At 37.4% G+C, this 26,416-nt stretch overlaps 3 protein-coding genes across 3 annotated transcripts in view; all 3 read right to left on the reverse strand.

Moving 5' to 3' along the window:
* The window catches only part of LOC109833406 (phosphoglycerate kinase, cytosolic), a 5,142-nt gene extending 3,810 nt beyond the window's left edge, over nt 1-1,332 (reverse strand). The window contains exon 1 of the mRNA XM_020401058.1: nt 1,065-1,332. Coding sequence (XP_020256647.1) covers nt 1,065-1,259 — 195 coding nt within the window. The 5' untranslated portion in view covers nt 1,260-1,332. The remainder of the gene's footprint in view (nt 1-1,064) is intronic.
* Nucleotides 3,411-8,326, reverse strand: LOC109833408 (phosphoglycerate kinase, chloroplastic). Its single transcript, XM_020401059.1, has 6 exons — nt 7,850-8,326; nt 6,104-6,181; nt 5,757-6,017; nt 5,171-5,488; nt 4,785-4,943; nt 3,411-3,934 (listed from the first exon to the last, which is right to left on the reverse strand). The coding sequence occupies exons 1-6, from the start codon at nt 8,150-8,152 to the stop codon at nt 3,725-3,727; spliced, it is 1,329 nt and encodes a 442-aa protein (XP_020256648.1). The 5' UTR covers nt 8,153-8,326; the 3' UTR covers nt 3,411-3,724.
* On the reverse strand, nt 20,931-21,593 carry LOC109832149 (copper transporter 2-like). The gene has a single exon (XM_020399588.1). It carries the CDS (start codon nt 21,563-21,565, stop codon nt 21,245-21,247), a length of 321 nt encoding a protein of 106 aa, XP_020255177.1. The 5' UTR covers nt 21,566-21,593; the 3' UTR covers nt 20,931-21,244.

The following is a 26,416-nucleotide window of genomic DNA, read 5'->3' on the forward strand; positions in this document are numbered from 1 at the left end:
AAGACTTTCTTGTACTATTAAGTACACTTCGCTTAATAATTAAATATCATATCAAGTTTTTTCCATCACTCCATGACCCGTCAATCTCCAACAATTACCACAGAAGACAATAGCATAGTCTCCTTTGTAATTTTGGTAATTGAAATCTAGTACACATAAACTCCACATTTTCTAATAGCTCATAGCAGAAGTCATAAATTCAACTTCACGACTGTACAAATTTCACATCCTCCAGAATCATAAACTGGAAAACACACAACCTAACCTCTATGCATTCAACATATTCTTCGCTTTCAACACCTTATTAACATGGCGATAAACCAGAGAAATCTACTTTGCATCACGTCCTCTTAACAATTTATATTATGGAAGCCAATAATGTCTGGAAGTGCTAAATTACTATTCTTACATTCTTGTCCTATTAACCTATCATGAAGCGTGCATCTGACTTGGTCTATGACTCTTAAGTCTCCAGATTTCTAAAGCACCACCTAAGTGATTATTCGATATCCTAACAACTTCCTCTACGAGTTATGGCTTTAATATCTTATGTATTAATATTTATTTATTTATTATCCTTCAGTACAATCCCAAACTAAAAACAAAATTTCTTAATAGCAACAGATATTTCGCATGCAACCTTTATTGTTTCTTTTCCATCTCTTGAGAAGATCTTTAAAAAAAACTTGTTCCTAATTCCAGCACACGAAATTCCTAGTTCTTTAATAACAAACTACTTAAAAACTTTTTCTTATTTCTATTTTTAACTCAACGATCAAAGACTCAGGCTCCACCTGTATATTTTCAATTCACAAATCATAAAATTCCAATAAGTCAAAAATCAGACAGTTAAGTTCCCGCAATCAGACGTAATTTTTTTTTGAAGAAAACCAATAAAAATCACCGGACTTCGAAATTTCCAGTCAGACGTAAAAAATTCTAATTTCCTTTCCCCAAATAATAATAAAATCACGAAACGAGAACGTAGACCGCTAAGATCTATCCATAACAACCTAAAGAAAACGGATCAAATCGAAAAATAAGAAAAAAGAGAGATTGATTACGAGATGGCTAGAGAGAATGATCTTGGCGCCATGACCCATGAGGTACTTGATCGTGGGAACTGCAGCCCTAACCCTGGTATCATCGGTGATGTTGAGGTTGTCATCGAGTGGGACATTCAGATCCACGCGAACGAAGACCCTCTTCCCCTTGAGATCGGCCGCCTTCAGAGATCCAACGCTCTTCTTCGTCGCCATTGATACTGGAATTTAACTGATCTACGATCTGATCTGAATCTAATAAAGTATGCTGAGCTTGGAGAAGAAGAAATGGGGGAGTATATGTAAGGCAAGCCGAGGGTGCTAACGTGCGCGGGATAGAAAAGGGTTTTTTTTTCTGTGGGCGCATCGGTCATTTATGATGTGCTCATCGGACGGTCGAAAAGGAGTTTGGGTCTTGATTTTCTTCGTAGGAGCTTCCAGAAGAGAAACACGGTATGTTTTGGACAATTGGACGGCTCGATTTTTTTTCATTTGTTATTTTGATTTTGTTTGCGTTATGCCGCTCGAATATTCTTGGCGTTGGGTCCTGCTTCGGAAGAGGAAATACTTAAAGTGATAAAAAATGTTGAGGACTCCCATGCCACATGATCTCGGTGTGTGTTAGTTTGGCAAATAGTTAAAGAATGATGAGTTAAAAGAGAAGGATTAAGGGGCTGTTTGTTTTGAGTATTTTGCCTCGGGGAGGGGGTGGAAAGCTGCCAGAATGCTCTCAAGCATGGGGCCCACTTAGGGACCGTTTGGTTCATGGGATGGGTATTGGGCTTTGGGCAGAAAGCCTGTCAAAGTGCCAGTTTTGACAGGCTTTCTGCCCAAAACACCTCTTTTAGAGGCGTTTTGGACAGAAAGCTTGTCAAAACTGGCACTTTGGCAGGCTTTCTGCCCAAAACCCGATACCCTTCCCATGAACCAAACGGACCCTTAGTCTATTTGATAACTTGAAAAACTAAATTATTAACTTGTTAAATAAGCTTTATTTTAGTTTCTGTGATTATTTTTAGTGTTTAGGAATAATAAAATTTTTTACTATTGTATTTATAAATAGAGGGATTAACTTTTAGTCCTTCTAAATATGAGTATTAATTAACCCCTCGGGTTAACTCATTTTAGCCCCTCTAAAGGATTAACTTAACTCTTCTTCATTTTTTGTATTTGGTAAATTGTAGAGGGGAGAGTTAACTCACTTTAATCCTTATATAGATTTTTATTTATTTATTTCTTTTGTGGGTTGAGAATGAGTTGAGTCTCATTAACCCTCACTTAACCCGTTGCCAAACAGCACCTAAAATACATCAGAGAATATAAATTTAAACTTATATTTGTATTTTATTTATTAGATTAAATCCCCTTCTTAGAAATAATAACAATAAATTTTTACTCCAATATTTATCAGTTCATCAGTTCGACTACATAGATCATTTTCTTCTATGATCATATAAATTCTTTTTGTATTAAACTTTATTTAGATATTGTTGTATCACTAATCTTCTATGCTATTTTTTTTATAATTTCAAACTTTAAAACAGAAACTGAAATGCATAACCAAATCCTAGCCCTTCAAGGGTCAAGAGAAAATGGTTAAGGGGAATGACTAACTTAGTTAACCCTTCACAAGAAATTAAAAATAAATTTAATTCCATTTGGATTTGATACTCAAAATGAAGGGTTATATTTTTTGTGTTTGGCAAATAAAGAAGAGCTAAGGAGGTTAGTTGTCATAAATATCCTGAAATATATTCTTTTTTAAAAGTTACATTTCTTATTTTGAGAGAGACCTAAAGGGTTTGTTAACCCTTTCACCAAATTAACCCACTTGGATGATTAAGGAGTGGTTAAACCCTCTTAGCCCTTCTCTTAAGTCCTTGCCAAAAAGGGCAACATCTAAGTCAACTGTCAGAAAAATCTTTTGACCATCAAAACAAGAGAATCAAATTAGAAATAAACATATTCATAAAGCCATAGTTTTTGAAGAAAAAAATAGGCTATTTTATTTCTAGGAGCATTTTTATTCTTTATTTTATTCATTTAGAAACTAAAATTTTCAATATCTACATAGAATTTGAAGCATCTTTTTCAAAAGAAAAAAGAAAATTTGGTCACCAAAAATTAAGAACGAGAAAACCATGACATAATGAATATTGGTACAAATATTTAAGCGGAAAGTATACGCTGACAAAATCATGAGGCAAGCGTGCATTTGTACGCAATACCAATCATGATACTACAAGGTGTGAGTCTCTTCTTCAAAAATAACAAGCAATTGCTGGAGAAAAAGTTGATATTACATGATTTCAGTTTGATATATAACTCAATAGCATCCACTAGGGTTCATGTCTAGACATATTACAATAACATAAGCCCTGAAACGTGCACTTATTCTTATTTGCATGATGCCAAGAACAACCCAATGTCTAGATATAATACAATAGCATATACCCTGAAACATGCACTTGCTCTTATTTGCATGATGCAAACGACAACTTGTCGATATGGATTAACACCAAAATACAAGAAATGTGATCTATCGAAAGAAACAATTCTCTCAAATTGACCAAACGAGGTTTCTAAACAAGAATTCTTACAATGGTTCCTAGTTTTCACTAGAAGTACAACAAACACAAGAATGGCAAGAGATAGAAAGTTCGGGTGTAAAATTTTTATCCTCATGCAGGTACAGCCACAGCTTCATCTAGGGCAAGAACTCCTGGGAGCTCTTTTCCTTCCAAAAGTTCCAAGCTGGCACCACCTCCGGTGGATATGTGGCTCATCACATCAGCTACTCCAACCTTCTCCACTGCAGCAACTGAGTCTCCCCCTCCGATGATTGTTGTCACGCCTTTTCCACTGAGCTCTGCCAATTTCTTTGCTATGGACTGCAATATGGAGAAATGTTAACTTCAATAATATTGACTATTTGATTTTATTTGTTCTAGCGTACAACATTAATTCATTTCTTTAAAAAATGAAAGTTACTGCAGCTAGTGTATTGGTTAATCTCAATATTAGGCGATGAAAAAATCACAAGGCTGACAGCAAATAGTTAGAAGAACGTTTGATTTTATGGTTTTGGATGGTAAATTGACAGTAGTTTTGAGAGTTTCTGCACTCACTTCCAACACCACTGTAAGAAGCAAATTACTCGTCAATTGGAGATATAATGGAGAAGAATTAAAGTAATCCTGGAGAATGCCTAAAAAGAGATGGGACAGAAAGTAAAATGAAAGAGAAAGAGCAAGGTACGGAAAAGAGAAGAAGAAAAAAATTTGTTGTGTTTGCAATGGGGAAAGGTAAGAGAAAGATGAGAACTGTAAGCGTCAACATGGTTCTGCTCATGAACCTGCAGGTTCCATGCAAGATCTGACAACCCTCTCTTCTCCGCTTAGTTTTCTCCATTTTCACTAGGTTGGAGATGTGAAAGATGATAAGAAAATATCTATAAAATACTATTTTTGCTGTTATCTTTTTCCTGGTTTTCCTTCTAACAAAACAAATTAACATTTTATAAATTTGCATTAGCTTTACTGTATCATAAATCAAACAGTCTGTAACATCCAAGTTCCCAAGGTTCAAGAACGTCTTTCATGACTTCCTCGGGTGGCATGTTTTAAAGTTAGTTCTATATCCTGTGGCATGCTTTAAAGTTAGTTCTATATAAATACCAAGGATATCAACATCAGTATGCATTAACGGTCACCAGCAAGCAACAAATAGGAACGTGCTTACCTCAGTTCCAACTGCAAACTTGTCAAATTCGAACACTCCCATAGGGCCATTCCAAATAACTGTCTTGGTTGTTTCCAATGCCTCATTGAATGTTTTAACTGAATCTGGTCCAATATCCAGTCCCATCCAACCATCGGGTATTGCAGATGCTGGCACGACCTGCACTTAATTCAATTATCTTCGATAGTTGTATCTCTGGCACTATAATAATAGAGCTCATATGAATTTATCTGTCCAGCGTGTGAGACCCTTAACCTTATAAGTTTTGTTAGAAAAGAAAATTTACACATAAAATAGATAATCGCACTATTATATAATGACCACTTACAAGTGAACTGTAAATATACATGTTAAACTATAATGAAGAAAGAGCTGAGAAAGCAAACCTTGCTGTTTGCATCAGGTGCAAACTTATCAGCAATAATTACATCAGTTGGCAGCAAGAGAGAAACCCCCTTGGCCTTGGCCTTAGAAAGAAGTGAAGTTGCAAGCTCGAGTTTGTCCTCCTCCACTAGTGAAGAACCAACAGAGAGGCCTTGTGCCTTGTAAAAGGTGAATATCATTCCACCACCGAGAAGAAGGATGTCACACTTCTCCAATAGTGACTCGATCACTCCTATCTTGGAGGACACCTTAGAACCTCCCACAATTGCAGCAAATGGCCTCTTGGGGCTTGAGACAGCTCCAACAAGGTAATCAAGCTCCTGAAATTAGTCACCATATAAGTATCAATCAAGTCCAAACTTATTAAACACAATACATGGTTGCAAATAATATTGGAATATACAAAAAGATTAAGATATATCCTGTCAGAGTAACAATTTATATGGTTACACTAAAGCTAGAGATGTTGGCCATAGAAATTCTTTAATCCGCACAGGATAAAGTTTTCTATATGAGCATTCTCAATTTAGGCTCCTAATTTTTTCAGATTCTGGTTATGAAACAGTAAAGCTAGAAGTTAAATGCTACCTTCTGAAGAAGAAAACCAGCAACTGATGGCTTCAAGAACTTTGTTACTCCCTCAGTAGATGCATGTGCTCTGTGAGCAGTTCCAAATGCATCATTAACATAAAGATCAGCAAGTGATGCAAGTTTCTTCGCAAATTCTGGATCATTCTTCTCTTCCTCCTTGTAGAACCTTACATTTTCTAGAAGAAGTACACCACCTTCTGGAAGTGCAGCAACTTTCTGCTCAACCTCTGGACCAATACAGTCATCTGCTTTTTCAACCTAAATGGTATGAAGGATGATGGTATATACATGTCAGTTGTAATATCAGAATGTCCGATGTCATATAAAGAATGAAAAAAGCCTACCGTGATGCCGAGGAGTTCAGATAATCTAGGAACCAGAGGAGCCAAGCTGAACTTTGGGGTAACACCCTTTGGGCGTCCCTGAAAATTCAGGAACATGGAATGAGATACAATTTTCATAATTTTATGTTCGATGAAGAATTACACCCATTTCAGATTGATGTAACAAGAAAAGGAAAAACAGTTGAACAAGTTCAACTACAGTGACAGGTATGCTTCTAAAATCATTAGTCTGGGTTGATTGACTATTGTTTAACCTTTAGAACAGCAAATTTTAAGCTATGGTGACCTGTTACAAACGCTATTGTTGCTTATGCTTCTCTTCCCCTGCACTGAATATCGTTCCTCCTCATAACCTATCCTAAGGTTTAACCATATTCAATTTCAGTGATGGTTTTTTCTCCTTCATGCAAACTATATTATGAATCTTTGCTATGATTCTATATGGCGTTCAGGACAAGATGGAAGGACCAACCTTATACTAAGGAAATGGAAATGCACAAGTGAACAATAACATAAAACCACATAACGGTTACATCCCAGAGAATTACCTATTGGAATCAATGACAAATCAAACAATAGAATTTAAGAGGGAAAAGAAACAGATAGAAAACATGAATATTATGGCTACACTTGTGTTTACATTGAAAAAAAATGTATCATATGAACAACATTAAGAGGAAGGAACATTTATAGCATCTCATCTTCATGCAAGTAATTTCATGAAAAGTGTACCTTAGTGATAAGTAGCAGCATATTACACTATCCTTATTTTTGGCAGCTTATAAATGAATAAGTCCGACCTCATGACAATAACACGAAAGATAAAATAACGCAAAAACCAAAAAAAAAAAGACCACAACAAGCTAAAGCAATAAAATGAGAAATAGATCGTCATAGCACTAAGCGCACGTCAAAGCACTAAATTAGCTCTTTTGCTTAAAACTGGAGGTGGAAATGAATCAAATAATTAAGGGATAGCTTGTTAATTATTCGTCTAACTATTCAATTATATTCGGTGATATTTCATTTATCAATAAACAAATAAATATTAGCATTGCTTCATAAATGAATATAAATTAACCAAATGTACATTCGATTCCTTTGCTTATCAAATATTCGCTTAAAATTTGGCCTTCCACAAATTGTACTATTACACACAAAATGTTATGTTTTTGACCCACTTACACTTTTTACATTAATACTAAGTTTGAAAGGCTTAAAGTGTCCCGAATCGTTTCTTTTAACCAAATATTCAAATTATAGATTTATAAATCATAATTACAAAGAAATGGTTTTCAATTATGAATTTAAAGCTATTTGAAAATTAAATTCTTTAGAAAAAAAGAGAGTAGTTCGTTAACCAGATAAAATTATCTTCTTAATTAAATAGTTTAATATTCACAAGATATAAATTATTAATCAAAGAAATATACTTTAATATTCAATAAATATTTGTGAGTATTCAAAAAGTATTTGTGTAGAATTCAAATTTGGATAAATTCAGAGGACATTCGTAATTGAATTTGAAAATTTTAAACAAATAATAAAAGAACAAATAGCTTAGAATTCGATTGGATTCGTTTGCAGTCCTACTCACAACCATTTGATCTACAAAACAAATGCATATAAAAAGTCATGTTAGAATCATCCAAATACCCCTTTTATGAGTCAATCATTGATCAAGTGACACTAACCAATCAGTAGAACAGAATGCTCAATTCAAGTTGACTGGATAGAGGACATTACCAAGTGACTAGAAAGGATGACTTTAGCCCCATTGCTCATCAAATGCTTAATCGTCGGCACCGCTGCTCGAATCCTAGTATCATCAGTGATGTTCTGGTTATCATCAAGAGGCACATTAAGATCAGCCCTAACGAAAACCTTCTTCCCCTTAAGATCAGCGGCAGTGAGATCCCCGACACTCTTCTTCGCCATCGACGCAACTCCCCTCGGCCCTTTGCCAAACTTAGCAGACACAGCGTGGATCTTGGAGGCGACGTGGAGGGAGAGGCGGGGGTCAGCGGCGGAGCCCGCGGCGGAGGCCATGGCGGAGTTCGATAAGGGTTTGAGTTTAGCGAGGGAGAGAGAGAAAGAACGGGGGCTTTTTAAAAAGGGAGAGATTGTGGTGGGGAATCGAGATATCGCTTATCGTTGAGGAGAGGCCGAGATGAAGCTTCGATAATTTTCAAGTGTCGTAGTGAGGGGAGTAAAGAAGGAGAGGGGAGGTGAGAAAAGGAGAGGTAGAAAGCGAAGTCCAAGCTAGTGGTTTTGGATTTTGTGGCTGATGAGAGATTGGGGCTGTTTGGTTAGTTTTCTTCATTTTTCCAAAAAGATTTTTCTTCATTCCTTGACTTTCATGAAAAGTATTTCTTGTGTTTGTTTCGTCAAAAAATATAGGTTAAAAATACTTTCCACTACTTTTCTTAGGTTAGTTCAACTTAAAAAAAGAACAAAACAATTGATGTGTGAATAGATTCACTCACTTTCTAGTGTTTGGTTCAAACGAAAAAAATGAAAAAAACATAACTATGATCACCATGGTATGCTTACCACCCGTATAGGATAAATTTATTTCCAATATCAAGTCTTCCCTATCATACTAAACTCTAATCCTACATTAACATGAGGAAAAAAATCTAAAGAACCAAAATTACTTGCAGTGATAAACTTAGCATATCCTAAATCAATCTATTGATAATTAGGACCCCTAAATAATCAAACTAAAGTTAAGCAAAAAAAAAGTAACGTCGTTGTTTCATCAAACACCTACCATACTCATCTATCTGCACGTCATCCAACCCACACCACTTCCCATTGACATTCCACTCCTCAAAAATTCCTCTTCACCATCTTCGGCCCCTCTTGATCCCCTAACCTCCTCAACCCCCTACTCAAAACCCCAAACAAATCTTCCTACCCCCACCATCTACACCATCACATTCACCAACCTCACAAGCTTCCTCATCCCTCTCTCCCTCCTCAACTCGCCCAAAACCCCAGTCAAGATCTTCCTAATCTCATCATTTGACATCTCTATTGTTGGTGGTTCTTGACAAAGAGTTGACAATATTGGCATAGAAAGAGAGGTTGTGGGAGGAGGGGGAGGAGGAGAGCTAAGTACCAAAAGAAGCAGCGTCCATTGGGAAGAGGGGGAGGAGGGTGATGTACTCCAAGACGCAGCGGGGGATTTTTTATTTCGAGTCGATAAATTTTCTGCCAAAATCGGAGGTTTTGGAGAGGAAACGTGGTTTCCACTTTGGGTGATGTGGCACACATTTTCTTCAACCTTTCCCTTTTCTTTTTTCGAACCAAACATCCGAAAATGAAGAGTCTCACATTTTTTTTCCCTGTGTCAGAAGAAAAAAAAACTTTTCTTTCACTTTCAGGCCTATTTTGTGCGAACCAAACAGACCCTTAGTCATTTAGACCAACTAATACAGTGCACGTGCTTCACATGACAGTATCATTGTTTTATATATTTTTCTGATTTTTTGTTGACTATAAAAAATGAAATAACTTATATAGCAATATAAATTCTGAATAATTATAGTTTTATTTAAATGAATAAATTGTATGATAAAATTGTATATAAATAACTATATGATCAATTATAATTTGAATATTTTTTATATTTTATTCATAATTTATTAAAATAATTATATATATTAAATAATTTTTATCTTTTAAATAAATAATATTATACTTGCCATAATTATAATACTATTAGTAACTACATTTTAATTTAATAATTAGTTTATTACACTATAAGTAAATAATTTACTAATTTTTATAATTATTAAATTACAATGTAATTTATTAATTCAAAAATACTATTAAAATTATTTTACTATTAGGGAAAAATGTGTCCAGGCCCCAAAAGTGGGAACTTCGTGTGACTAGCCCCCCTGTACTTTGCGGGACTAAAAGCTATCGGCACCTCTTTATGTATGACTTTTGAGAGAGTATTATTGGTTGGAACCAATTTTGGATTGGCTAAAAGAGATATCTGAATCTAGGGTATCGGCATGGGTATAAACGGTTGGGTCATTGGATTACACCAAGGATTTAAGCAGGATGGGAATTTTGCACACCAAACTAAACTCGAAGCGTGGAATGTACGCAGACTTTGGCGGCAATCGAGATGAAGGTCGTCCGTTGGTTAGGCTTCAAGCTTCTTGCGTAGCGCGAAACGCAGCCTTTCTGTTGGAAGAGAAGTTGGACTTCTTGGACTTTCGGGGGGCAAGGTTGAATCTAAAAGGACGAGGATGTAAAGGTATTCGCGTCGAACGTTGTCTGTATCGAACTCGTATGCGACTCCTCCACGAGCTGGATGCTGAATCCAGCGGGCTGGGCGACGCTCGCGATCTCGGCAGGCGAGATCGTGGGCTCGCTCACTGGTGGTCGCGCAGAGTTGTTCGCGTGGAAAGATTCGTTGGGGCTGTTGCTTTGTTATTGAATTCGCATTGTCCATCTTGAGTTAGCAACTTTTTGAGTTTACAAAAAAAGATGCCGAGTCTTTTTATAAGATCCGGTTAGGCAAGCGAAAATCAAATAAGAAATAAAACAAAGATTAGTCGCTAAGCTTTTCTTTCTTTATGTCGAACGAAATCGGCGAGCTCCTGTTTTGGGGCGGTCGCTGAGTAAGATACAGGTTCCTTACAAAAGAGGAGCCACCCGGATACCCAACTCATATTCTCCACGGTTAAACGCTTGTGGGTTCTTGTGGTTGCCTGCGCCTTGGCTAGATCTGGGGGTTTTGCAAAGTTTAGGTCTTTGTCTTTTCCAGCTCTGGTGAGACCTGGTTATTATGGCAAACATGTTAATATTGAGAAGTCATTAGATACCAACGCCTCCATTAGGTAAATTCTATCGTCAGTATTTTCGAAAAGCGGAGGGTATATGTAACTTATTATTTCAGCCAAGGAAAATAATAGCCGGGGAGGATTGTTTCACAAAGGAATCAATCATCCAAGTCTGCGGGATCTAAGAAACCAAGCTTAGCATCCGGAGTATGGCCTGCGTAGATCTGAGAGTCGTGATGGCGCTTTTTCTCGCAACACGCTCCTTATGTTGACGTTGATGATCGCCGAGGCGTGCACCAGATCTGAAGCGAGTGAGTCGCGCGAAGTCGCGCAAAGCTTCAATCTTTTTTTTAAGTTCCGATGTCTCCAATCGCCAGGGCAAGGCTTCGCCTCTCTCCAAAATTTCGCAAAGCCTTTTGAAATGAAGAAGCCCCTGCCGTATTATAGGGCTCTCGTTAGCTGTGAGGGCCGGCGTGCCGCGTGTGCACGTGTGGGCCAGCAGCAAGGTGGGGCCGCTCACCTCAAGGTGGCTGCGGCCTCATGGCGGCGAGGCCACCAAGACAGGTGGCTTTCGGGCCTGCCACCCTTGGTGGCGTCGGCCACCGAAGCCCACCTTCTTCTTCGGTTGCGCAAGGTCGGTGGGTGGCAGGCGCAGCCACTTGAGGCTCGGCCGAACCCCGGAAGGGGCACGGAAATGTCACCAACAACCTTTCTTTCCAGCTTGGAAATTAGTTGGGTATGGTTCGTTACTATTAACATTTATATTCTCGCTGGTATAAGGCCAAATTAGGAAATACTAAACATGATTAGCAACCTAGAATATGTGGAGGAGAGTTACCATAATAAAATAGTCAAACTGGGGAAACTTACTTGTGAATCTTCCTGGGGAGAAGCAAAATTGGGTTAGGCTATGCAAATTTACAGCTTTGGGGGTCGGGAGCTCTTTCTGGGGCCTACGGGAATGGTATCTTTAAATTATGTACAAAACCCCTGGTGGCTATCTATTATGGCGTAAGTTAAACAATGGTAGGGTCTGGAACTCATATTCAGCTTCTCCCGAATAAGGAGGGTTGTCCCTTCAATCTGTCATTGGCTCTGGAAAACTCACGCATCAAAAGTGGGGGATTGAGATACCGGGGATAAAAAATGCAGTAACTTTTTCAGGAGCTAGTTTTAGCCTTTTGGTTCAGCGACTTTCCAAGTATGATCTATACTAATTTTTGCCTGTTTCTTTCTTTTGCCATGTCAGTATATGGTGTCCTCCTTGAATTTAGATGCTCTTGGTTACCCTTTTGTGCCTTTGGCTGGCCGGCTTCTGCTCTTCACATGTTGCTACGTGTATGGAACGGTCTACAGAGTTTGTCCACATATGTTCAAATCATTCACAAGATCCTCTTCCTCCCTGTGCTTCCAACTTATCTCAGTCTCCTTGCCTTTATCTACAATATCTCCCCTTATCTACACCATCAACAGTACCTCATCAAAACCTTTGTCTATCTACAATAAAATTTTCGATTTTCGCATAGTTATGCTACCTCTTCCTTGTCTACCATATACTTTCCTTATCTACGCATAACGCTCCCTCTTTCATGATATCACAATACTTCTCCATATGCTCCTCTTTTCCTATATCTTAGCATATTGCTCCTCTTCCATATCTACAATATTGTTCCTATGCTCGTCCTCTCATATCTACAATATGTTGGCATATGCTCCTCTTCCTTATTTACACTATCATCAACCTTAGTATCTACAGTCTGGTCAACCTTACTATATACCCGCACGCCGGCCGCCCCTCCCCCTGGAAGAAGTAACTGCTCCTCTTCTATTGCCGTCAATCGGTCAAGATGCTTTACATCGTCTTACAACAATCTTATGTACATGTTCTTGACTGGTGGGCCTCTTCTTAGTATGCACTGCTTGTTTTGGACTTCTGTTCTCTTGAGCTCCCTGCGCTTCTTCCTAATTTCATTTTGCAATTTTCTGTTTGATATTGAGTTAAGCAGCACTGGGTCTATAGCCTCATCATGTCTTCCACATTTTTCAATTATCTGTTAAGGCCTGTTGATCTCAATCATGATTCTTTACAATAATTGCTCTTGGTCTGCTTGTGTAGCATCAAGAAGTCGCTTGAGAAATTTAGCAGAATTTCTCCAAAAATGTGAGTTGCTGCTCAATGGAAGAACAGAACATTGATCTCCTCTTCATTGTCAAAAGCAACGTCAATATGCTTTGCCATGAATCTGTTATTGATACAAGATATAATTTTAAGTAGGATTAAAGCATAATTAGATCATCTTTGCAGTTAGTGTGAAATGAGTACGACTTAACATAACAGGATACTTACGTAACCTATTGAGAGAGTTCTTAGTAGTTTCTTCCTGCAAAGTCTCCTCTTTGCCTGACGCTTTGCTGAAGAACTTCATCATCCTTTGTTCAGCGGGAAGTGGGATGAACATGACCAGGAGAAGCGACCTCCACGCAATAGGCCTATGGACAAATGTTATTGACGCTGACTTAGCCTTCTGAAATAATTGTCGCGCATCCTCATAGATGCGATTCTCTCCTGTCCCCCTAATGCCCAATTGTCATTGGAGGGTCTGGAGGTGTCTAAGAGGCATATTTTTTTTAGCCCTTCATCTCGTAGTACACAAAGCTGTACCAAATAATATATTTACCATTAACATTTAATACTAGACTAGACTAAAGAGATAAAAATATGGCTGCATCTAGAACTAACATGGTGTAAATTAGTACGTGGTACGACATGAATCTATGATAGAACTAACATGACTATGATAGAACTTAAATGGGTGCAGATAGAACTAACACTCTACAGAAATAAACTAACAGCTCTACAGAATAGAACTAACACTGTGCAGATTAGAACTAACACCCTACAGAATAAGAACTAACACTGTGCAGAATAGAACTAACATCTACACAATAGAACTAACACTGGTGCCAGATTAGAACTAACACTCTACAGAAAGAACTAACACTGGTGTTAGTTCTATTCTGTAGAGTGTTAGTTCTAATCTGCAGCAGTGTTAGTTCTATTCTGTGAAGTGTTAGTTCTATTCTGCAGCGTGTTAGTTCTAATCTGTCTGTAGCGTGTGAGTTCTAATCTGGGCAGATTAGAACTAACACTCTACAGAACGAACTAACACTGTGCAGATTAGAACTAACACGCTACAGAATTAGAACTAACATAGAATAAGTTAGAACTAACAATGCATAGGTACGAATTAGAATGAAACAAGATCATAAAATATGGAACTTACACACAATAGTGTCATGCAACCTGGGACATATGCGACCTTTTGCTTCTTCTTTCCCTCCAAAGCAACTCTCAATGCCCCTCATAATTTCATTATAAAAGAACGGGGCCCATGCAACAGAATTGACCCTCTGAATGCTATCCGAGGTATCTGAGTAAGGGTCTAGGGATACCTTCCCCTGCATGGTACTCCAATATCATAGAGCATTTGTACAAAATTTGTAGCGAGAGCAAAATCCTCGATATCCCGCTTTTTGGTAAGATTCAACAAGCCGTTCAAGTAGCCCTTCAAGATGTTTACGTTGGCTGGTTTCCTGATTTTTTTAACTCTTACCCTCTTCAGAAATGAAAAGCTTAGCGAAGTATTCCACGCCATATTCTGCTTCTTGGAGGTCCCTATTTGTTCCTTATGTCCTCGCCCCATAAATTGGGAAATAAGTATGAGTTGTGGACCCATTGCAAATCAAAACTAACATTTTTCATACCCCCACTTTTGAATCAGGTATACAAAAGGTGTTATTATCTCTATCGAAAAGCTCAGCAGCAGCTCAAGGGTGGCCGATCAAGCCGCAGGGAGCCCCAAACAAAATGTAGTGCTGAAAATAGAACCGCAGTATGCATCCCTATGCCACTGGGATCTTCGGGGCAAGGCGCTTCATAAATGCCCCAATAAGCCCCGATATTGGCCGTTAACCTTAGTGTTTCTGCTGAGCCTGTTAGCCAATTTTTTTCCTGCAAAAAATTTTCGAATTTGTACGTTCAATAAGACATATGAAACAATATTAGACCTAGCACTAACGGGAACAAAATAGAGCTAACACGTAATATTATAGAACTAACATGGACTCAATATTAGAACTAACATTGGACTTAAACTAGATCTAACGTTGGTATAAATTTAGAACTAACATTGGACAAAGCCTAGAACTAACAATATTGGTTAATCTGCATTGTGCTTCGCAGTATAACATAAGCCTAGAACTAACAATATTGGGTTAATCTGCATTGTCTGTTCGCAGTATAACATAACACTTACTGTTTTTTTGAGGGGGTCGTTGGTACGACCAGCCATTGTCGTCCTCCTTTTCTGGTCTCGCCATTTGTAATGCCTCCTTTGCATTTCGATTAGGGTTTTCGTAGCTTCCGTAGCTTCCTCCGTGCTGCCACCCGCAGATGAAGCGCCTTTTCCTTCCAACTCGGCTCGGTGCCCGACCTCGTAGTCGTTACTGGATTTTTCCGTAGACGACGACATTTTTCCGGCGAAACCCTAGAAACGTTGAAATTCGTACAGAAATTAGGAAGATGAAGAGTTCTTGATGACGGTGCTAGGTGGAAGAGAGAGAAAGAGGGAGAGTACTTGTAAAGGTGAGGGGCACATTAACCCAGCTCAGTCCCATCAGAGGGCAAGATAGTAACTTCCGCTGGGCTTTTTCTGAAAAGAGTCAATTCGGGGCCTCGTGCAAATACTATGCGTATTTGGGGCTTATTCCACATGGGCGCAGAAGTACCAGGGGCTAGTCACACGAAGTTCCCACTTTTGGGGCCTGGACACATTTTTCCCTTACTATTAATACTATTATAATTACAATAAATGCAAATTGTTTTTCATACTATTATTATATTTTTAGAAGTCTAATAAGATGTAAGGTAACAGGTAGTCCTCCATAAGAGGTGAAACCCAAAGTTGTAAAGCATAAGCCTAATGAATTTTTGTTATTTTTAATTTTTTTCTAGAATTTTAAATATTATGTGAAGATAAATTAGGGATAAATTTTAAATTTTCTATTAAATAACATAATTAAATAATAAAATAATAGTATGACCAAAGGTTTTGAAAAAGTGAGGAAATGTATAATTAATAAGTGGTTATGTATAATTAGTGAATGATTAATTATAATTAATGACATGTTTGAGAATTATGAAACTTAAAAGGGAAAAAATGGAAATCACAAGTTTTGACAAGACAAAAAAAAATCCTCTTTTATATGTAGTATAGATATAGATATAGATTAGCACTAAAATATCCTGTTATTTCCCCCAATTTGTAGTTATACGCTGTCACTTTTTTTTACTACATTTATATAGTTTAAAGTTTTCAAAACTTGCACTTTAATATTTTGTCTGATAAAAACGTGAGAATTTTTCCATGCGACACTCACAAACTAGTTTTACAACTTATTGGCTCTTATATTTGTTGAAATTTTGTTGAATTTTACTGTTAAATCTACCATAATCTTTTCTAAAATATAATTGGAGTATGTCTAATATGTAATTATGGTGTATTTAACAATAAATTTAATAAATATTAAGGACTAAGATGTTCTTAGATTAGCTTATGAGTGTCACATGAGAAAAGTCGGGAAAAAGTTATCGTGTTTGCATAATAGAAGGTATTAAAGTGCAACTCTTAGAAACTTCAGGGTATATAATTGCTACCAAAAACAAGGGTATGTAAGTGCATATCAGGGGAAACTATATGATATTTAAGTATTAATAGCCATTTGTTTATCCAATATTAAAATTTTCCTCTTCCTTTCTTATAAATGCACTTTTCATAATATTCCTCCCGGCATAAATTTACAAAGGATTTTGAACCCAGAAAAGAAACAAATTTGTTAAAAATTTATAACCTTGTGAAATTATTGAAATGATCCTTATGAAATTAATCACCTTCTCCTGCCCCACAAAAAGTATAGATAACAAGAACAGGAGCTCCTTCACGCATGCGTTCTCTTCTTTTATTTTTAATTTTTAATTTTTAATTTTTAATTTTTTGAGAATAGCATGCGCCTCTTTTAGTCATTTTCATGAATTTGCTAGCTGTAAGACATTAATACAAATTTCCACTTTCTTTTCAATCATCGTTTAATTTTTCACGAAAATGTTTTAACAAATCTGAGTTGTGGCCAGTTCGCCTTTAACTCGATATGTTAATTTGTGGAGCTCATATTCTAGATTAGCATCTAATCAGCAAATTAAAGATCGGATTAAATGTACATGCATTGGCAATTTAGAAACAGGCTTGTTCGTATTTTGTTGTCGATCTCCTTCAAATATCTGACAAACGGTTTCAGCTTGTACTTTTCGTTGTATACAGTTATAAGTAACTATCAGCTTCATGTTTGTTTCGGCAAATGATGTATTTGCTTTATGGGGGGTTCTTCACGCTGCTTTTGTGACTTGAGGATGCAGTACTTTTGAAATTGAGAGTGCATCTGTTTACTCTAGGGGCCTGTTTATTTTCAGTTTTTTTTGGTGGGAAACAGTGAAAACCCACCTGAGAAGAAATTAAATTTTCTATATTATAGCATTTTATTCTTGCGTTTGTTTCAAATTTTTGTGAAAGCTTTTTATAAATTGGCTTCAACCCGCCTCCAATTTCTAGAACCAATTAATATCCGCGGGTTTAGGGGAGGAATTAGTTCCCGGAAGTTTTTCCGCTGCTTATGCAGATGGATTTATTTCCGCAAATTTTGGAAAACGAAACAAAACGCCATGGCGCTAGCAACCACTTCTGGGAATATAGAGGGCTGGGGTTTCATACTTTGAAACTCCATAGCTACGATTAGTTTATGGAAATAATGGGAATGAGGTGACGACTTATTTTGCTAAATAAACAATCAAGATATAATTATTTTGTGAGGCTTACCTCATTAATTGTCACGTCAAAAGGCATGTACCTCACCACTGTTATCTCTTGGTAACTCATTTAGCTAAATTAGCTGTCACCTCATAACCATCAAACCCTTTGTTAATTCATGTGAAATTCCGAAATATATGTGAGATGAGTTTTTAGGAATCACTTAAAAAATATGAGATATCTTTCTGCCATTCTTTGAGGAACTAGTGCTTTCTCAATCTTGTTAAAATATACATATGTTCTTTGATCTCCTTATTTGTTATTTTTCCTTAAGAAAATTAAATTAACTAATTGTAAATTAACTAATTGAAATAGATCATATGCATGAATCAAATCCTTCCCCTCTCCAGCCCAGCTTAAACATTAATTTCTTTTTGCACTAATACAAAACAGGTCAGCCCAAACGGTTGGAACCGTTTGGGAAAACCCCCTCCCAAACGGTTACAACCGTTTGGGCGAGGTTAAAAGCCCGTTTGGGCTAAAGCCGTTGGGGACGAGTTGTCCCCAACGGCCGCCCAAACGGTTGTAACCGTTTGGGCAAAATCCCAAACGGTTACAACCGTTTGGGGTGTAAAAATTTGCCAAACGGGTGTAACCGTTTGGCCAAATGTTAGCCCAAACGGTTAAAACCGTTTGGGCAATTTTTCGCCCAAACGGTTTCAACCGTTTGGGCTATTTATTTTAATAGTTTTTAAATTTTGACTTCTTTATTTATCTACTTGTTTATATACACATCTCACACAATAAGTACTCAACATCTCACAATGAAATCAAAATATTCTCAAACTTTGATAAATATCCAATGTTATATATTCATACACAATGTTTGCTCAATATACAATAAGTACTCAACATCTCCCAAAAGGGATTTGATATAATGAAAGAAAACTAGTCAACTAGGATTAACCCATACAAAACTGATCAAGCTAGTATAAAAATTAGTAAACTCCTTTAAATTGATTTTCTTATCTTTTGACATCTCTAAAAACAGATCCAACTATCCATACGTTTTTTCCTTATAATTTATGAACGGAAGCATCCTACCTCATATTTCTCTCATCTGGGACAAGATATAACATGTAATATTTTGATCAATAATGAAATAAAGTGAACCAATTAATTCAGCATGCAAATAACATCGAATAGAACTCTATTAAGGACCATTTTGTTCGAGTGATTGTTTACTAGAAACTTCAATAAAAAAATATCAATACTTTTGGCTCTCTTCTGCCTTTCATCATATCTCACTTCAAAGTGCAAATTTATCTCCATATAGCTTTGCTGTACAGTGTACATAAATAGACAACATAAGATTTATAGCTTTCAAAAGATAAACACGTTCTGTATGACAATTTATTTTCTGAAATAAAAAGAAGAGAGAAGTAGGAAAAAGCAAAATAGAAGGACAAGAAGGGAGACTCTATATGCAAATGATTGGCAGTCAGTGCTTACTTTCTATTTTGCATTGTTTCCTTAAAATTCCTATTCCCTGGATGCTCAATTCCTCTGGCCTGAGGACAAAATAGATAGTAAAAGAGGCAAACATAGTAAGAGCTCGAAGGAGATTTAGGAAGAATCAATAATCACCAGTTGAAAGCTACTATAAGTATTGTAATAATCATGATGGAAGTCACTGGTGATCAAAATAAAACATACCTTCATGACCTTCAGAGTTATCAAGCATAATGCAGAGGAGAAGGCCATTTGCAGGAAGCACAATCCCACTGGATAGGGAAACTTGATTTATTCAGATGATAACAGCAGCTGCAAGTATAAACCAGAAGCTAGTCATTGGCGGTGTATGAACTATGAAGTTAAAAGGTGCTGCATTTCTTCCTTTGGAAGAGCATTCAACATGAGAAAAGAATAATTCAAGCACCAACCATAAGAAGTGATCTAAAAAGGGAGTTGAAGGCAAAAGGCAAAACACTCGAAAATTAATTGACCTAGCTTATTCAAGGTCATGACAAACATTTATGGCTTCTTTTTAAATATGAATGATAGTCTTCTAACTGTTCTGGCAATAAAATTTCTGAAGTTTAATTAGAACAATGACGATAAAGAATCAATGCTTTTGAAAAGTATTTGGGAAACCATAACAGAGATAAATCTGATGTTCCTCTATTTTTAGCAGAAAAGTCATGTTCTTCCCCAATATTAATAGAACTAACAGGGCCACGGTTCAAATCAATCTTAGTTGTCCCCACTGCTAATGAACTAAGAAACCTAGATTTTCCTTCAATTTCAACCGGAAAATTTACAAAATCAGCAATTTCTTTAACAAGAGATCATGCTTACACAAATTTGTCAGCAAAATAGGATCCCTATTACCGCAAACTCGCCATTGGACCCTTCTCTGTAGCTCTTCTGTGAAAATAAAGGAAAGAAATCGCACTTAATTTCGTCAAAGCTAGGGCTTTTAAATTTGAAAGAGAGAGGGAGCCAAGTGAACTATGAGATACCCATATTGATCGTCAGCCCTCTTCAAACCTTCAAGAAATAAATAAGATTTAAGAAAGAAGAGTTAAAAAAGAGAAAAAAGGGGGGAGTTTTAGGGTTTGATTACTGTTCTTGGGAGCTCGATTCTCGTCGAGGATTCCAGTGGGAATGGCTGATATTTGTTTCTTTACCCTAATTTAAAAGAAAGAAAAAGAACCTGATGAAGACGAGGAGAATGGAGGACCTGATGAAGACGAGGAGAACGGAGGAGATGCATATGAAGATGACGTGGAGGCGGCGGTGGGAGCGTAGGAGGAGGAAGAAGATGGCAGAGGGATTTGAGAGATTTGGGTTTGAGATGACGGATTTGAGGGGATGGGGTTAAGGGGCGCGGGGATTTTAGATTTTGGGGGAAATTTTTGGGGGGAAGCGGAAGAGAACGGAGAAAAATATGTTTTTCTGAAAAAAAAACTAAATCATCCAAACTCTACATATTCCAAATGGTTAAAACCGTTTGGGGTTTGCATTTGGGATTTTTTAACAGTCCAAACAGTTTTAACTGTTTGGGTTTTGTTATCCCAAACGGTTAAAACCGTTTGGGCTGTCCTGTTTTGTACTAGTGTTGCTGCTAACATAAACATTAATCTGGATAATCTTCAATGACATTCTGACGAAGTAACAGTAAAAGAGATATGTACAGTTATGGTTCGCTTTCGTTACAACTAAAATCTTATCTTCGTCACTCACACTCATTCATATCTTTAAACAAAAAAAAAAGCAGTTATACAATTATATATATATATATATATATGATCCCTTGAGTCCTTGACCCTCTACCTACAAGCAACAAGCCTACACACACAAAGTATCGCATAAACATCAAGGAACAAACCCAAGCAAACAGCACATCCACTACCAAACGCTCATCACTCCAACATCAACATAAACCAAAACCACTTCTAAGTTTACCTAGGCACCTAACATCCAACAGGAGGAAGATCAGGCCGCTTTTCTCCGGTCACGCCGTTCACATCCGACTCGTTAACCGCCGCACTCCCAAAGAGCAAGAACCCCACTGCATGCCCTAATATCACGACAATCAATACACCAACATTGAACGACATGACGGCCAACATCGTCAAGTACATGAGCCCGACCCTGATCGCGTGCAACGCGGTCCGCGCGAGCCCAACCGCAACATTCGGGCTCCTGCTAGCCCTCTTGATCAGCCTGCAGTGGTTGCACCACTCGTATAGAACCGCGAGCAAGAACACAGCGATGAGCGCGAGCACATACATGCCAGCTCGGCCCGCCAGCGTCAAGAGAATCTCGAAGTGCGCCCCCAAAGAAAGGTCATCGTGGGTCCAGTGGCATGGTCATGGGCATAGGTTTTGTTGCTCGATGTTCTGTGCGTGTGATCATTGATCCATGTTCAGGGCCTATGATGAGGATCGGAAAATGAGGGAGGATTTTTTTTTTTTGAGGGGGTTGAGGAGAATTTTGAAGAAGAGAGAGAGGGTTAATGGTTATTTTATAGGTGGAAGTTGTACTTTTTAGTAGTACATTTCCCGTAAAAATGGGAAGATGAGGAAATACATGCAGTACGAACATGAGATTATTTCTTTCCTTGTTAATTTATTACTAACCACACAGCTGGCTCTTTGTGTCGCTATTTACTCGGGTAAGGATCAATGTAGGCCCAAATCAGTGAATGCCTGCTAAACACGCCGTTATCAAACGTCAAACTGAATTGTATAACTAAGAAAAAGTCTAACGGCGGGTCGATTTTGGACTGCCGCTGGACATTGACGCAAATTATAACGGGGGAAGGGGTTAGCTATGGTTTTAGGGTTGGGTTTTGTTGGAATGGTCCCCAAATCTCATAAATGAGGAAGGAGTCTGTTGTATTAATTAGGAAAATTGAAAGGTTAGTCAACATTGGAAAATGAAAATATGGAAGTTTGAAGGGTTATAATGCGTAGGAAGATGAAAATGATGTTGTTGATGTCAGTCATCAAACATGAGGTTATTTGGGAGCTTGTGGAGAGATTAGGGTCATCTAACTCCTCTTAATGAATGGTTCCGGGGCTTGTTGTTTTTCCATGCACATAAAAGAACTCATAAGAGGGTGGAGTTGGGTTCTCCGGTTGTTCCTTCGACGATTAAGTCAGCAGGTGATCTTGAGCGGGGAAGTACAGAGTTTGCTCTTAGTTATATTAATAGGCCCGAGGGCCTTACCTCATGCAATGCTGCTCCTTTTATAATGGACTTGAGGGGTAAGAAAGTAACTTGGGCCGAGTCCGGCTAGACAGCTGAGTCGGCAAACATGTGCTACGTGTTAGTTGTTGAAGGAAGTGAGTCACCTGGTCATTTATTGTGGGAATGACAACAGGTGCTGACTGGGTCTGATGAGTCATGAAGGCTATGGAGGTTAGAGCAATGATGATGCTGTCAGGGCAGTTAATACGAGAGTAGTCGACTGACGAGGGGTTCGAGGTAACTGTTGTCTTTCGACTCCTTAGGTCTAGGGCCGAGAAGCACCGCCTTTTGATTCAGTTACGCGAGATGTCGACTAAACAGTGAGCCGAGTCAGGTCGCTTGTGAAATCAATTGAGGGGTTGGCTGAGTAGTATCACCTTTTGACTCGGTTACGTGAGATGTCGGCTAATCAAGTCGGCCGTGTTGAGGCAAATGTTATCTTGGTCTTGACTTAGTGGGGTTAGGTATAATGTAAGACACATATTGATTTCAATAAATAAAAATGTCTACAAATATCCGTTAAAATACTAAATAGAGTTTAGAAAATTTCTACTACTACGAAAATTATAACTCAAACACCTAGATATTTGCGGTTTTTAATTAAGTTACTATTAAAATTATATCAACATATAATTATCACCTAAGACAGGCCAGTCGTGCCTACTTTTTTGTCCGCGAGCTTAGAGCGAAACTAGTAGACCCACAACCCGAATATATCACGGGTCAGGTTGGGCCCAGTTCGCTGTGGGCCTAGCCAGGTATTAACCTAAGGCGGGCTAGGTCCCACGGTTCGAACTGAGCCACGTCCACCTCTAGATTTATTAGAAAAACCCCTTAAGTTAGGGATTATTAATTAAAAACTCCTTTTAACTTTAGGACTTATCAGAAACCCTCTTAACAATGTTATTCAGAGTTTTTACTAGCAAAAACATATATATCATGCATATTTTTGCTCACGCATGTTAAAATTGAGGTTACAGCTATTAGAGAAATTTATGATAAAACATTAGATTTAAAGGGGATTCTTATGGGTTCTGATATTTTAGAAGTTAGGAGAGGTTTTCTGATATTTAGCCTTTTTCCCCTTTAGCTGTGAACAAGAGTCATATCCAAGCTGAAAATCCTATATCAATCCTAAACATGAAAACTTTAATTTCATAAAACCAATCTTCTAATTTATTAGTAAAGCAGACTTTACTACTAGCTAGACACGGGGCAAATTGAAGTAGCTAGCATTACAATCGTAGGCAATGAAAGATAGATCATATGACATACAATATTGGAACTTAAAATCACATAAGTAAATTATCAGAAAGAATCATGTAGCAAACTGAGATGGTTATAAGCTCCTTGCTATAAATGATAATTGCTCTTCTTCAATTCTCTAAGCTCCGATTCAGTTCAAAAAAAAAAAAAAAATTCTCTAAGCTCCGAACATAAAATCACATAAGTAAATTATCAGAAAGAATCATAGTACCAAATTGAGATGGTTAATTATGAGCTCCTTGCTAAATGCTAATTGCTGTTTTTTATTCTTTAAACTCCAAACTAATGGCAATCAAGTCCAAAGGAACACTTATATCGTAGTTGAACCCCTAGAGGTCAAGGGGAATGAACGCACGTATACTAGCCCAGTTTCTTATTTGGTTGTAGTTTATTTATTAAAAAATCCATTGTTTATCCATGTTGCGCTTTATGATGTGAAGATTGAGTAAAAGTCAATAGAATGTCATACACGATTAATTACCAAGGAAGTGTAAACCATATCTAATAGAGTGGATATAGATGTAATCATGATATACTTTTTTTTTTCAATCCACAAATATGAATGTGCACACAACCATCCTTCAAGCATTTTAACAAAGTGTTTATTTTTATACGTAACAAAACTAACCTGAATCAAAATACAGCACCAATGTAATGAAAATGTAAGCTCCTAATAACTAGCCTTATATCATGTGTTCTTTATTAGATACACATATACATTCCAAGAGATTAAATGTATTTAGGGGCTGTTTGGTTGTTGTTGGTAAAATTGTGTATTTATGACACAACTTGAAAAGTTGTTGTCCACTTCATCAATTTCATTTTTATATTTTTCTTTGTTTGTTTTTTATTCCATTGGAATCATAAATTGCTTGTTTGGTTTGCAAATTTAACTTTAATTGTTTGTTTGGAAAGTGTAAAAAACGGTCCCTACTCAAATAATCATATTGGTTGGAATTATTTATTATTATTTTTTCCTGACTTCAATGTCAGCTTTCTCCTAAAATCATGTCTTTTTTTTATGAAATCACTTTACAAGCCACATCAACATATGAAATCACTTTACACTATTTTCACAACTATAAACAAACAATTGAAAGTGATGAAAGCTGACATTGGGACCCACTTTTTTACACTTTCCATTCTTTTACATGGTAAAAACATACAACCAAACAGCCCCTTAGTTATATGAGGACTGCGAGTGACATTCGTGATCGCTCGCCATACATGGGCGACATGTGTTTCCAAATCTAAACCCAATCCTAAACCTATTACGAATTATGGACCACACAAACGACATACACAATAAGGAGAGTAAAGGTCACAACAAAACCAAGAGTTTTTTTACGCAGTTTTAGCCAAGTATGACTACATTCAATGTCTTTCATCCACTATCAATAGAATTAATACAAGTTTGGGTGTCGACAATTACTTAGTTCAATAATATTTTTGTCCTTCAACTTTGGGTGTTGGCTTTGCAAACGACCATCCATCTTGCTTGACAAACTTCTCCCTTCATTGTACTCTATCATTCTTCCAAACTCTAGCAACATTAGCTTTGATACCACTATTGGGGATTATTGAGCACACAAAAAACACACACAATAAGAAGCGCAAACAACATGACAATATAAAAAAGTTTTTTATGTGTTTCGGCCAAACATGTCTACATCCATGGTCTCTCATCCGCTATATTCACAAACCAATACAATCAACATAAGTTTTGCATAGACAAATTTGAAAACCCTCGCACATCTCACATCTCTCGAGGAATGCGAGAACAACAATTACTCAATAGCTCCAAAAGGCCTACAGTCACACTACATCGCTCAAAGAACCCAAGAACATTGATCACTTAAGAGTTCTAAGAGGATCATCCCTCTCCACAAGAAGATGACATTCTCTCAACATAACCACATCCCTTTACAATCTCTAATTAGGAGTTCTAAGGAAATCATTGTGATTTTTTTGTCCGTTAGGATAATTCCATCACCAATTATAAATTTATATGGTTTAGACTTTTCAGAAAGATAAAATACATTACCAATTGTAAATTTATAGGGTTTAGACTTTCCAGAAAGATAAAAATCATGTTTCGCTCTTTAAATTATGCTAGCAAAAAAAGAAGGAATGCAGGACTGCCCGAGATACGTATTGTCGTGGGCTAGGTCCGACCTGGCCTAACCCTTTACAGGCTGTAGGCTGGGCTGGGTCCAGCCCTAGACCCGGAAACTCGATCCAGCCCAATGAGACCCGCCCACGCCTTGGTCTGAACCGGCTTAACCTAAAACCAGCTAGGCCCGTTCATGGGTCAGGCCGGGTCCGGCCCATGCCCGATATTTTTAGAAGTTGCGTGTGTCGAAACAGAAGGATACCAATCTTAGCCCATACATACCATGATACCAAATCTAGCGAGTGGGGTTACGAAGAAAAAAATTAAAAAAACAAGGGAAACGAAAAGGGGGAAAAGAAGAAGAAAAGGATAACCAAACGACACGCCCTCCCTCTCTACTCTCCATAACTAAAACCGTACTCATTTACGATTCAGTTTTACGCCATAATTTTAAGTCCACGAGGAAGGGGAAAGGATAATATTTCTCCAAAAATCTCTAACCCTAGCTAAT

The sequence above is a fragment of the Asparagus officinalis genome, chromosome 3, assembly GCF_001876935.1.
Source record: "Asparagus officinalis chromosome 3, Aspof.V1, whole genome shotgun sequence".
NCBI classification, from domain to species: domain Eukaryota; kingdom Viridiplantae; phylum Streptophyta; class Magnoliopsida; order Asparagales; family Asparagaceae; genus Asparagus; species Asparagus officinalis.